Source organism: Microcaecilia unicolor, chromosome 9 (genome assembly GCF_901765095.1).
Source record: "Microcaecilia unicolor chromosome 9, aMicUni1.1, whole genome shotgun sequence".
NCBI lineage: Eukaryota > Metazoa > Chordata > Amphibia > Gymnophiona > Siphonopidae > Microcaecilia > Microcaecilia unicolor.
This window is the reverse complement of record NC_044039.1, coordinates 31,591,052-31,605,822: the sequence shown is the minus strand read 5'-3', so window position 1 is coordinate 31,605,822 and position 14,771 is coordinate 31,591,052. Positions and strand designations below refer to the sequence as shown.

The window sequence follows — 14,771 nt, the reverse complement described above, 5'->3', positions numbered from 1 at the left end:
CAGCTGGGGAAGTGTAGATTAAGGAAAGTGCGGGCAGATCTTTTGGCATTTCTGGGTGGGAGGTCCTCGAGGTCAAACATGCATGGGGAAGGCAGTTTGCTTTATGGTAGGATCTCTCACTATAAAACTTTGCTGCAATAAAATCCATTCTTACAAGTGCATATATCTAGTGGTCTGATAAATATCGGGCTTTTAATGCAGATTTGTGATGCTTTACTGCACTTGAGCACCACGTGGCGCAATTTTAGGATAGACACCTATGAGGCATATCTATGATGCATGCCTATTACACAGTTATTGCTATTTCTGGGAGTTTTTTCCGGGGTGTGCACAGAACATCTATGCTTACCGCAAAACCGTTATGCACATGTTCTAGATTCCCTTCTGAACTGCACCCAGACTTTCTGTGTGTCTCATTTGCTTGCGATTGTCTTTGAGCATCATTTGCTGTTCTGAGTTCGGTAAGTTAAGCCGCTGATATAAGTGCACACGACTGTTTATGGTGACTTTTTGAGCATTGGCCCAATAGCTGTTCCTTGTGAACTTCTGGATCACGGTGAAAGTTTTAAGGCAATAGCATGTGATCAAGAGGTTTGGGTGCATCACCTTTTTATTTCTTTTGCAGTTTCATCATTCACAATAAAGACACTTTCTTCAATAATGCCACAAGAAGTAAAATTGTACATCATATATTGCAAAGAGTGAAATATGAAGAAGGAAAAAATAAAATTGGTAAGCATCGAATATGCCACTATAAAACGATTTATTTTGAAATATAGCACAAAAATGTCAGTTATCATCACTCATTCTTTTAAAGCTTTCTGCAATATTGTTCAGTCTGTTAGAGGCTCAGTGTATATCTGTTTATTTGTTTCTGAATTTAGATTTCAAACTTTATATATCACCTTATATATAAAATTACAAAGCAGTCTAGGGTCCTTTTACTAAGCTATGGTAATAAATCCCTAATCCCTTATTTGTCCTGTTTGTCTGTCTTGATTAGATTGTAAACACAGTCAAGCAGGAACTGTCTCATACATGTTTAGTATACAGCACTGTGTGTGGGTCTTTTACAAAGGTACGCTAGCGTTTTTAGCATGTGCTAATCAGTGGCGTAGCTACATGGGGCCAGGGGGGCCTGGGCTCACGTAGATTTGGACCTGGACCCCCCTGCCAACGACCCTCTCGACCCCCCCCCCCCCCCGCTGCCAACCCGCCATCGCTTACCTTTGCTGGCGGGGGACCCAAACCCCACCAACCGAGGTCCTCTTCTTCTCACAAAAGGCTTCCTTCTGTTTCTGAAATCTAGTTTGAAATCTAAATCCAGAAACAAATAAACGAGCAGGGCGTCAGAAACAGAAGGAAGCCTTTTGCGAGAAGAAGAGGACCTCGGCTGGCGGGGGTTGGGTTGGTTGGTGGCAGTGGCGGGGTCGGCAATGGCGGGGGGGGGGGGGGTCGGCGGTGCCGGGGGGGGGGCTAAAATGTGCCCCCTCACCTCGGGCTCTGGAGCCCCCCTCCCGCCGAAGTCTGGCTACACCCCTGGTGTTAATTGCTAGAGACGGCCTGTTACTGTCCAGGTCAGTGCCCAGTGCTACTGTCCAGTATGAACTCACAGTCAGTTAAACCTCCTCCTCCCCGAGTAGAAAACTTTACCACTAGACTCTCAATTCTTAGGCAACTGCCAATTAATGCCGTAAATTAAAAAATAATTTGTCCCAGCACACCAAAATGAAACTACTTCCAGGCTAGTGTGCCCCCTAGCGTTAATTTCGGCTTTATCATGCGCCCATACTGCTGGGACAAATTATTTTATTTTATTTCCTACCACACGCGGCATTTGCGGCATTAATTGGCAGTTGGCAGTTGTCAAGTGCTTTTGACCTTGTGGAATATCAACTAATATTGAATATCTTAGACAACTTTGGTATTAGTTGTAATGTGCTATCTTGATTTCAGGGCTTCCTTACCTCAAGGACATATAAAGTGAAATTTAATAGGTCTTATTCTGAATTATGGTTGGTTACTTGTGGGGTTCCTCAGAGTTCCCTCTTATCGCCCACTGTATTTAATATATTGATGTCCTCTCTTGGCCAGGAATTAAGTATTGCTGGATTTAAAGTTTTCAGTTATGCAGACGATATTACAATTCTATTTCCTATTGTTCAGACCGCTGAAGTATCAGCATATAAGATAAAAGACTGTATATCAACTCTTGAAATGTGGATTAATAGTAATTTCTTAAAACTTAATAAGGATAAAGCCAAGTTTCTTTACCTAGGTCAAACACATAAATTTTAGGAAGACCCATGACTCACCCATGCTGCGCCTCCTTTTGAAATCCACACAGTAAAGTTTACATGGACTATTTTATAGAATTTGCTTAGTGAGTACTGTGTGTAAATAATTAATGCCAATAATTGCTTGTTAACATCCAATTATCAGAGCTGAATGTGTTGTTTACATGCGCAAATCAGAATACACCTAGATTTGAGTGCACAACTTAAGTCACACTATATAGAATTTGGGAGATAGTGTATTGAAAGTCTCCCCTATCTGGATAAGTGCTGGCTCCTCCCCAGCTCTGTCCATGAACCACCCTGGCACTATCCGGATAGAGCTGCTGCTGTCAGAAGAAATACATAAGAACAGCCATACTGGGTCAGATCAATGGTCCATCTAGCCCAGTGTCCTGCTTCCAGCAGTGGCCAATCCAGGTCAGAAACCCAATTAGTAGCAACATTCTATGCAGAACCTCAAAGAGTAGCAACATTCCATGCTACCAATCTCAGGGCAAGCAGTGGCTTCCCCCAGTTCCATCTCAATAACAGACTATGGACTTTTCCTTAAGGAACTTGTCCAAACCTTTAAAAAACCCAGATATGCTAACCATTGTTGCCACATCCTCTGGTAACGAGTTCCAGAGCTTAACTATTCTTTGAGTGAAAAAATGTTTCCTGCATGCAATTTCATTGAGAGTCCCCTGGCCTTTGTACTTTTTGCGACATATCGATTCACCTCTACCCATTCCACATCACTCAGGATTTTGTAGACCTCAATTATATCCCCCCTCAGCCATCTCTTTTCCAAGCTGAAGAGCCCTAACCTCTTTAGCCTTTCCTCATATGGGAGCGGTTCCATCCTATCTATCATTTTTGTCACTCTTCTTTGAATCTTTTCTAATTCCACTATATCTTTTTTGAGATATGGTGACCAGAATTGAACATAATACTTAAGGTTGCACCATGGAGCGATATAGAGGCATTATAATATTTTTGGTCTTATTTTGCATCCCTCTCCTAATAATTCCTAGCAACCTGTTTGATTTTTTGGCTGTCACTGCACACTGGGCAGAAGATTTCAGTGTATTGTCTGCAATGACACCTCCTGAAGTGGACCCTAGCATCAGATAACTATGATTCGAATTCTTCTTCTCAATGTGCATCACTTTGCATTTGTCCACATTAAATTTCATCTGCCATTTGAATGCCAGTTTCCTAAGTTCTTCCTGCAATTTTTCATATTCCGCATGCATTTTGACAACTTTGAATACTTTGCAACACTGTCCGGATAGTGCTCACCAGGACTTATTCTACTAATTGGATGTCATTTTGAATATCAGCCTCACTGTTGTTGCATTTAAATATTGCAATACATATTTAAAAAAAGAAATCCATGGAAATATATCACACTAGTAAAAAAGGCCCGTTTCCCAAAGAAATGAAACGGGCGGTAGCAAGGTTTTCCTTAGAGTTTGTATGTTTGAGAGAGTGTGTGTGAGAGTGACTGAGAGAGAGAGAGAGTGATTGTGTAAGTGTGTGTGTGTGACAGAGAGAGAGAGTGAGACTGGGTGCGAGTGTGTGTGTGAGATTGAGAGTGTGTGCCAGGGGCCCCCCTCCCTCCCTCCCAGTTCCAGTGTGCCCCCTCCCTCCGTGTTCCAGGGTCATCCCCCCTCCCAGTTTCAGGGTCCCCCTCCCTCCCGCCGAGTTTCAGGGTCTCTCTCCCTCTGAGTTTCAGGGTCTCCCTCCCTCCCTCCCTCTCAGTTCCTTGGTCCTCCCTCCCATCCTTCCTCCCTCCCTCCCAGTTCCTGGCCTCCTTCCAATTTTTAAAAGTCAGGGTTACTGCAGCGGCCAGCAGCGGTAACATGCGTGCAGGCTCGGCCCTTCTCTCTCTTTCTCAGCTGTGGTCCCGCCCTTGCGGAAACAGGAAATGAGGGCGGGACCACAGCTGAGAGAGAGAGAGAAGGGCAGAGTCTGCACACATTTTACTGCTGCTGGGCGCCGCTGTAACTCTGACTTGGTAAGTGAATATGACTTTTAAAAATTGGAGGGAGGGAGGAAGGGAGGGAGGGACGACGACACCCTCATGCGTGTGACGTGCCCTTCCCTCTCACTGTTCTGCCCTCGATGTCATCACGTTTTGATGCGAGGGCGGGACAGTGAGAGCCAATGAAAAGCTGAATGACAGACTTACGAACCCTACACTGCCACAGTGCCACGGAGTCAGCTTCAGAACATTGGAGGTGCTTTTTATTATAGTAGATTTTCAGAAATCAAAGGTTATCTTCTGTTTGCTGTATTAGAAATGATCTGCTTGTATATTTCTAGCCACAATTTTAGCTATAACATCTCAACAACAGTTAGTTTACAATTCCAATCAGTCTTGTTACTCTTTGGGGTTCCACATGGAATGTTGCTACTCTGAGATTCTGCATAGAATCTTGTTACTCTTTAGGATTCCAGAATCTTGCTATCTTTGGGGTTCCACATGGAATGTTGCTACTCTGAGATTCTGCATCCAATCCAGAATTCAATGCTGCGTTCGGCACCTAACCCTTACCGTTCAGTGAATCCAGACTGCCCCAATTTGACTGCCCCTATCGGACCGACCGTTCACTTGTCTATTAGATTGTAAGCTCTTTGAGCAGGGACTGTCTCTCTTTGTTAAATTGTACAGCGCTGCGTAACCCTAGTAGCGCTCTAGAAATGTTAAGTAGTAGTAGTACTGTTTAATTGTGCTGTTTTGTTTTTTTCTCAAGGACTGAACCGTTTGATGACTAATGGCTCCTATGAAGCTGCATTTCCACTTCATGAGGTAAGTTATGGTCATTTTAGGCGATTGCATAAGACATATTTGTTTTTGAATTATGGAAGGGATTGTTAGTTTTTAATCGCGGTTGTTTAAATTTTAAAATTTATGCATTATTTTTTGTATTCCTGGATTGTCCCATTTTCTTTTTGTATGTAACCCGCATTGAACTGCGAGGTATTGTGGGCTATAAAAATAAAATATTGTTATGTAATCCCAAAGAGTAATAAGATTTAGGAATCCCCAATAATAGCAAGATTCCAGAAATATCTTTACCTAATTTAGCCGCCTGATACGAATGTAGAGAGTCTATAAATTTCTTTCTTACTTTACCCTTCAGAGATGGAAAAGAAGATAAATTTACTGATTGGGAAACACTCATTAGAATAGACAGAACAAAACATTTTGACAAATATTTATTTATTTATTTAGATCATCTATACCCCGCTTTTTACCACATAAAGCAGCCTCTAAGCGGCTTACAATGAACTAAAGAAACAATTACAATGACAGTAGAGAGGGTAGAGGGAACGGAGGAAGAAGGGAAGGGAATATAAATACAATATTTAAACAAATAAGTAGGCAAGGAAAAGAAAACAAAAAGAAGAGAAAGTAAGGAGGGAACCAAAATCAGGTCTTGACTCGCTGAGACACATTAAAGCAGGTAATCAGATCCTGCGAACAGGACAGGAATGCGGGCGGTGGCCAACGGCTGGAATCGGCGATCCAGGAAGAAACAGGGCCCCTTCAATGTGCAGCACTCTCCAAGCACAAAGCAGCTGCAGAATAGATAAGCAGCAGCCAACATCACTGAGGACGACCACCCCAGTCCAGCAGCAAAGCCGAGAAGGAACTATAAAGGAACTAGACCATAAGCCACCTTATACATCAAGCATGATAACTTAAAAACAACTGTTGCCGCTACTGGCAACCAATGAACTACTACTACTACTTATCATTTCTATAGCGCTACTAGACGTACGCAGCACTGCACACTTGAACATGAAGAGACAGTCCCTGCTCGACAGAGCTTACAATCTAATTAGGACAGACAAACAGGACAAACAAGAGATAAGGGAATATTAAAGTGAGGATGATAAAATAAGGGTTCTGAACAAGTGAATAAGGGTTAGGAGTTAAAAGCTGCATCAAAAAGGTGGGCTTTTAGCTTAGATTTGAGGACGGCCAGAGATGGAGCTTGACGTACCGGCTCAGGAAGTCTATTCCAGGCATATGGTGCAGCAAGATAAAAGGAACGGAGTCTGGAGTTAGTAGTGGAGGAGAAGGGTGCAGATAAGAGAGATTTACGCAGTGAATGGAGTTCCTAGGGAGGAATGTAGGGAGAGATGAGAGTGGAGAGGTACTGAGGAACTGCAGAGTGAATGCACTTATAGGTCAATAAGAGGAGTTTGAACTGTATGCGGAAATGGATAGGGAGCCAGTGAAGTGACTTGAGGAGAGGGCTAATATGAGCATAACGACCCTGGCAGAATACTAGTCGTGCAGCAGAAGTTTGAACAGATTGAAGAGGAGAGAGATGGCTAAGTGGGAGACCTGTGAGAAGCAAGTTTGGAACTTTGGAATAGTACATTGAATGATGTACTATTCCAAAGTTGATGTACTATTCAATAGTACATTGAATGAACTTTGGAATAGTACATTGACAAATGATCAGAACATTTTAAACAGTAAATCAACCTCAATCTGGAATCTTGCCACTGTTTGGGATTCTGTCAGGTACAGGGCTAGATGGACTATTGGTCTGACCCAGTATGGCTTTTCTTATGTTCTTTTGGAATTCTGGGCATTTCCATGCATCTGTGCACATGTAGGGTTAGATTCAGTAATGGCACTGAAAAATCGCCACCGGGAAAAATCAGCACTCAACACTATTCTATAAAGGGTGCTCCGAGATAGAATAGCAACTAGCAGGGTCTGTGGAAGTTGCAGGTCCTGTTGCCAGGGGCGTAGCTACATGGGGCCACGGGGGCATGGGTCCCTGTAGATTTGGCCCTGCCCTCCCCCCCGCCACTGACCCCTTCGACCCCCCCTCCCGCCAGCAACCCTCCCCCGCTGCTGTCGGGTACCTTTGCTGGCGTGGCTCCCCAACCCCCACCAGCTGAAGTCCTCTTCTCCGGCGCGGCCGCGTTGCTGATCTGCAAGGGCAGGCTTCTGTTTCTGTGAGTCTGATGTCCTGCATATTGCACGTTGTACGTGCAGGACGTCAGTCTCACAGAAACAGAAGCCTGTGTGGCCGCGTTGCAGATCAGCAACGTGGCCGTGCCGGAGAATGGGACTTCGGCTGGTGGGGGTTGGGGAGCCCCGCCAGCAAAGGTACCCGACGGCAGCGGCGGGGGAGAGTTAGTGGCGGCGGGAAGGGGGGTCGAAAGGGTTGGCACTGGGGGGGGGTCAAAGGTGGTGGTGGTGGGGGGGGGCGTAAAAATGGTGGGGGGAGGTCGGCGGCACCGGGGGGGGGGGGGGGCTAAAATGTGCCCCCTCACCTCGGGCTCTCGACCCTCCTCTCGCCGAAGTCTGGCTATGCCCCTGCCTGCTGCTACTGCTTCCAAAAGTGTGATGGTCTAGGAGGCTGCCTGGCTTAGCTAGTGTGTTCACTGACTCTATTCGTTCTTCCTTATCTCCCTCTTCTCCTCTCCTCTGCCCCATTCTAAAAATGGAACCGAGGGGGAGGAGAAGGGGTGAGGAAGCAAGGAAGAAGTACCCGCAAGGACTTGAAACTGTTACCATCTCAGCAGTACTTTCACTCACTACATCTTGACTGGGAGAGGAAGTTCTCATGTAGCCTTGGAATGGATAATATTAGTTCATCTGATTTAATTGGTCGAAAGGCATGGGAAGGAAAAAAAAATTCTAAGTAGAAAAAGGAAAGCAAAGTCATATACAGATTTCTTAACTTTTATTTTTGCAAAGTAACCTTTACCAGGGAAGCAGTGTTACACTGTGACATCATTAAATGGCGGTTTCACCCTACTTTTCTATTAATAAAGTTGCTAATACTAAATATGTAGAAACTAATGAGATGCCAACATGTATAAACTGAAGCATTTCAGCTGTACCAAATTATATTTCACTTTATATTTCAGGGAAGTTACAGAAGTAAAAATTCCATTCGAACCCATGGAGCTGAAAACCACAGACATTTGCTGTATGAATGCTGGGCCTGGTGGGGTGTGTGGTATAAATACCAGCCTTTGGATATTGTACGGTAAAAATATGTATTAGCTTCATTAAATTTATTGTGCATTTAATTTGCATAGAAAAGTATCTTAGAATCAAATGCTTGTGAAATTCTAGGGCTCAGTAATTGGGGTAAGTAGTCTGTTTTCTCTTTCTATCCTTGCCATTGCTGTAGCCTAGTGATTCTTGACTCAGTCTTCGGGGTTCCTAGGCTTTCCATAATGAATATGCATAAGATATCTTTGCATATGTTGGGGCTAAGAACCAGGCTGATATTTGTAGATATATTTCAACAAGCCTTTGAAATATTTTTTGTTATGATTTTGTTTTTAATCTTGTAAACTTCTTTGAATGGTCTGTTCCAGGAAGGCAGAACATTAGAGGCTGACAAAATGTTGGTTTCAGTTTCAGATTTGGCACCAAAACTGACCCAAAATCTGGGTTCGGGTTTTGACCAAAAGCACCTGTGCATTTTTGGTGGAAACTGAAATCGTAGTCCTGCCCTTGGCCCCCTTCCCCACCGCCACAAGCCTGTTCTACTCCCAAGCCAGCCAGCACCTTCCTGCTCATACCATTCCCAATTCCAAAATGGCAATCTCCCATGGCAGTCTTACGAGGCTGAAATGGGATATTATGGCCACCATTTTCACAAAGCAGTCAGCAAGGGTAGAAGCAACTCTGGATGTTCCTGCCCCGAAGAGGCCACTACACCACCAGTGCTTTTAATAGGTAGGCCTGGGGAGGGCCTGTGGAGGGGGAGGGGGTGGAGTTGGTGGGCAGCCCTGGGAGGGAAAGGATTTTCTTTTTTGGTGGGGGGAGGATGGGTTGCATTGGCATGGGGCAGGGCTGTGGTTTCAGTTTTCACTGAAAAAGGCACAGGCATTTTCAACTGAAACCCGAACCCGGATTTTGGGTTGGTTTTGATGCCGAATCAGAAACCAAAATTTGGTTGGCCTCTAATGTTCTACCTTCCTGGAACAGACTATTCAAAAACAGTTTACAAGATTAAAAACATAATCATAAACCCATAACAAAAAAGCATTTCAAAGACTTGTTAAACTGACTCAAGAGACCAATTTTATTTTTTATTTATTTATCTGTATCATTTATTATACTGCCATTCGGAAAACCATCATAACAGTTTACAAATACTGATAAAATAAACAGACACAATATAAAATTGATAGTAACAGAACTGGACTAAACATATTTAAAAAACGAAAAAGTAGGAGCAAAAAAATATAAGAAAGGTGAATAATTTAAAATAACATTTTTTCCCCAAGACTAAACCAGTAAAACTGAAGCACAAAAGGAAGAAGGAATAGGAAAACGGAAGCCAGTTCCAGAGAGAGTAAGAACAGAGAGATGACCAAACTGAAAAAAGGTCTGGGAGAGCAACCAGGTTTTTTGGGTGCTCTTAAAATTTCTGTCAGAGGGCTCTAAAACGTACCCGCAGAGGAAAAGAATTCCATAAAGACGGACCAACTCACGAAAAAGCCAAAGAGCAGGAAATATCCAGATGAAGGTCTTGAAAAGGGAGGCATAACAAGAAGATTAGCATTTGTGGAACTTAGCGAGTGGTTGGTCATGTACGGAAGATGGAAAATCTGAAGTTGTTGCACTTCAGATTTTCTTTAAAACTCTGATGCACTTTCACTTTGGATTTTCTGAAGAGCCACATGGGAAAGTTTGGCAGATCTGGGAAGAATCAGAAAACTTTTGTCAAACTCAAATCAGACTAAAATCTACCAAATCTGTGTTCAATTTTGAATTGTTTACACTCCTCTAGTCCTGATGAGTGGGCCCACTATTCCCTTATGTTTTAGGCTGATACTGTTCATGAATATGGCAGTGACCCTGAATTAGAGGGGTGCCATAACATGGTCGAGCCCCATAACTCTGGCCTTCTTTTCTATAGAGCTGGCTGTAGAAGGTGGGGAGGGGATAGGAAAGATGTACCTGGGAGAAGCAAGGCTAGAAACAAAAGGAGAGGGGTGCTGTCATTGGCTCCGTGAAGTGATAAAGGTGAGACAATGGCAAGGGAGATGAGAGGGTAGAGCACTTTGGCAGGCTTTGCATTTTTCTGAGGTTGGGTGGAAGAGCGACAGTTGTCCCACCCTTCAGTGATTAAGGTGAGTGGAACAGGTAGACGTGAAGTGCCTGTTTATGCTTTTCAAAAATACTAGGACCTGGGGGGCATGCGATGAAGCTACAAAGTAGCAAATTTAAAACGAATCGGAGAAAATGTTTCTTCTCTCAACATGTAATTAAACTCTGGAATTTGTTGCCAGAGAATGTGGTAAAGGCGGTTAGCTTAGCAGAGTTTTAAAAATGTTTGGATGGCTTCCTAAAGGAAAAGTCCATAGACCATTATTAAATTGGACTTGGGGAAAATCCACTGTTTCTGGGATAAGCAGTATAAAATGTTTTGTACTTTTTGGGGATCTTGCCAGGTGTTTGTGACCTGGATTGGCCACTGTTGGAAACAGGATGCTGGGCTTGATGGACCTTTGGTCTTTCCCAGTATGGCAATACTTATGTACTTATGTAAGGTGAAAGGAGTGGTTGGGATTAGCTATCACATCTTAATTGAAGTTAGAGTTGGAGGCTCCTAAAATCTAGATAAAGAAATGCATAAAGCAGAGTCCTTTTGTTATTAGGAGAAATAATGAGGCCATGAAGGAGGGAAAGTAGTAAGGACTTGTGTCACCACAGGCTAGGTATATTTCCAAAGGGTTTGAAGAACCCCTCTTCAGTTAGATTGTCATCATCCAGCTGAGTGACCAAGTACAGTTGTGGACCAGATGAAGAGAGAATAATGCGTCATTAACAGAACTTAAGGATGGGATGAGTATGAGCCAACAAAGGGAGTGGGTTGGATGGGGAGTTTCTATTGGATCACTGTATTTTATTTGGTTTGCTAATAAAGAAACTGCAGCCTTGCCTTGCTGTTATCTCTGTGCTGTGTTTCTGTATTTCATGGAAGGAAGGGGAAAGGATTGGGTGCGAATACCAGTTATGCAGGACAGACTGGTGAACCTCCAGCCCCCTAACACCCCTGACACAAGGACATGGGGGGGGGGGGGCTGGAGGTCAATGGACCTTTAGCCCCTCTAATCCCACAATACAAAAAATGTCCCTGGTGGCCCAGTGGGCAACTCTATCCCCACCCGCCCTGGTGGCCTAGTGCCCCCCCCAAACCTCCCCTTACCTTTCGAAGGTGGGAGGGAGTGTTACTCCAGTGCCACCACCAAAATGGCAGCGCACTGCCTTGCCCAGTTCATCTTTATATTATTTGGGGTTTTCCTGCCAAATAATAGAAATACTATAAAAAATATAAATAAGTAGAAATATGTCTTAAGAAAGATGCATTTCTTTTTTTTTTTTTTACCTTTTTTACCTTTTAACACATTTCTTTTGTGATCTCTGACGTCTTTCTTCCTCTTTGTCACTATTTGGGTTTCTTATTGAATGTTGGCATGAGGAACCACAGCAACTGTAACTGAGGTTGCAGTTTCTCCCACTTCCTACCCACACACTAGTTTTAAAAATATTCTGATATAGTGTGAGAAGCTGTCTCAGGGATCCTTTGTGCTTCTGATAAACCACAATGCATAACACTGATGGAGTTAATGGTTTTCAGTAGGCGTAGAGAGCTGAGACACCAGTGAAATGTTAATTGATCATTTACTTCTATATCGTGGTTCACATGTCTCTTTTTCCGATAATGAGAATATAACTAAGTGACATATTTACTAAAAAGGTTTTAGGTTCTTGCACTTCATTCCCCCAATTTTATAAAATGCATGTCCATTTATAGAACAAAGTCAGTTACACATGGATCTAGTACGAGTTGTTGAGGTCATGGTTTTGAGTGGCATTGATTATTGTAACATAGCCCATTTGGGTTTATCTGCTACTGGTATTAAATCTATGCAAGTGGTTCAGAACTTGGCAGCTTGCTTGCTGTTTGATCTGCCAAAGTTTGAACACAATACTCTATACCTGAAAAGATTGGGAATTCATGCGAACCAAGATGGCGACTGAGGCAGACGTGAGGGCTTGAGCTCCGGTGTCTTCCAGCCTTTGTTGTGGTACACCTGCATCTTGACAGTTTTATTATAGGTAAGAGGAAAGCCAAACTCTGGGATCCCCCCTCTACCTCCTATGCTGGTTGGCAGTTGAACCAGGCAATGCTGGATAGATTTCATGTTCAACCGCGGGAGGAGGTAGTACTCGTTATGACTGGGTCCACAGGAACAGCGTCAGACCGCAGTGCAGAGGGAGTTTCACTTAGCCCTCCTGCGATAGCAGCGTCTCCCTGTCCCGGAAGCAGTTTAGAAAGAGGAGATGCACGGAGTGACGGAACCCTGGTTGAGGTGGCTGTCTCTCCAGTTGTGTGAGGGGGACCCACTGTGACTTCTACTCCTTCAGCAATAACAGCTGCAGGGGGGCAGGCTGGAATTCAGTTACTGCCCACGGTGGGAAGTTTATCTGCTATGGATTTGGGAGATTTATAGAGACCCATTGCAGTGTCTATGGAGTCCTTGTGGGACCTCATCCAGGGGGTACACCTTTCACGTCAAAAGATTTCAGACTCCTTTGGGAGTGGAGTACAAACTTTGAGACAGTTGGAACCTTATCTAATAACTTGGGACAAAAGATCATAAGAATTAGAGCTTCTCTCTGACTATAATCAAGGAGAGGAATACTGTAGCTCATAAGTTGGAATACCTGGAAAATCAGTCTAGAAAGAACAATTTGAGGTTTCTAAATTTTCCAAAGTGCCCTTTGATTTCACCATTGGACATGGTAAAAAAATATTTTCAGGAGATACTGAGGATCCCAGCAGAGGGTTTTCACCTGTTGTGAGAACTCAGTATCTCTCAGGACTATCTAATAGGGTTGCTGATAAACCTCAAACAGAAATGAATTTGACTGAATTTCTAGAAAGTTCTTTGGATGTGATAACTGAATGTATAACATTGTTGGTGACTTTTGCTCTAGAATTAGATAGGAATAATATTTTCCGTTTGTATTTTCATCATATTAATGAGTTTTCTTGGGTTCTAAAATACGACTTTTCCTCATATAGCAAGAGACACTCAAAAAAGGAGGAAGGAATTCTTGGCCTTTCAGCTGAGGGTTCTTTCTCTGAAGGAAATTCTTGCTTTGAGGTTTAGTGTCTTTAAATGCTATCAATTGTGTTTTCTTTGACCAAAAAAATTGCTAGAATAGATAAGTACTAAAGAAGGTGAAATGAATGTACCCGTGACAGATCCTGCAAGTTAAGAAGCACTGCTAGGCCGGCTGTGAACATTACTCTTCTCTGTCTTTTGGATTTCATTTTTTCTTTTCTTTCTTTGTAAAGGAACAATTTCTTGTATCTTGGCTCCAAAATTGTGGGCTAGGTTAGTTTATATTTTCCCTTGATTTATCTATTGCCCTTATAATATTTTGTTTTCTGATTTTTCCGTTATCATTCAAAAGTTCATTCTTTGAATGTTAGATAAATAAATAAATAAAGAGCATAAATAAAAAATTAAAATACCTGAAAAGATTGAATTGTTTACCAATCGCTTACTTTTTTTACTTTTCTTACTAAAAGAATTATAGCTTCAAACCTGTCTTCCTTTCTCTCCTCTTATTCAAACTAACCGACCGTGACCCTTCAGGGTTCACTGGTCAAATTTAAAGTATAGAGAGAGCATTGCATATCTCTACTTAAAAGGAAATAGATGCTCTCTCTGTACTTTAAATTTGACCGGTGAACCCTGAAGGGTCACGGTCCGTTAGTCTGAATAAGAGGAGAGCAAGGAAGACGGGTTTGAAGCTAAGTAATTCTTCACACTACTACGGTGGAATAGAAATCTGACTGATACTGTACATATATATAGTTTCGCAGTTGTATAGCTAAGTATTTTCCCACAAGGTAGAGAATAATAGTTTGAGTTTATCAGGAGGGTTTTTATGCCCTTTTTAAAGCCAATGATGAAGCAGCCCTGCTCCTGTTGCTTTTAGCGACTTTTGAGCTTTGTGAGAGACTTTTTCCTCCGGTAGTATAGACTAGCTGGAGTTAGACCACTAGAGAACTCTCAAGATTTACTTATTTATATATATTGATTGTACATTATCGAGGGCTCTACCCTACTTTTTTGGTTTAGAATATTGGTGTATGGCCATTAATAAGGAAAATGGAAAATCATCTGTTTTTCCAGCTTTGGTAAAAATGAGCTTAGCATGCAGTAAAGACCAGCGTAAGGGCGCACTGAGGCCACTTTCTGCCGCAGCTTAGTAAAAGAATGCCAAAGACTTTTGTGCGGTCCTGTTTGTGCATTTCCCTTGGCCAATAGCACAAATCCCCCCCCCCCCCCCCCCAGAACACCTCCAAAATAGCCAGTTTCATGTTGGGCGCTAACCATTTTCAGCAGTACTATCCAGTTAAGTGCTTCTGAATATGCCCGGTTAGCCCATAACAAGCAATTTAACTG

The 14,771-nt window shown here is 42.9% G+C and overlaps 1 protein-coding gene across 1 annotated transcript in view; it reads left to right on the top strand.

Moving 5' to 3' along the window:
• Positions 1–14,771, top strand: part of ANO4 (anoctamin 4) — a 223,269-nt gene that overhangs the window by 132,272 nt on the left and 76,226 nt on the right. Inside the window, exons 9-11 of the mRNA XM_030214891.1 lie at positions 626–732; positions 5,036–5,091; positions 8,187–8,308. Coding sequence (XP_030070751.1) covers positions 626–732; positions 5,036–5,091; positions 8,187–8,308 — 285 coding nt within the window. The remainder of the gene's footprint in view (positions 1–625; positions 733–5,035; positions 5,092–8,186; positions 8,309–14,771) is intronic.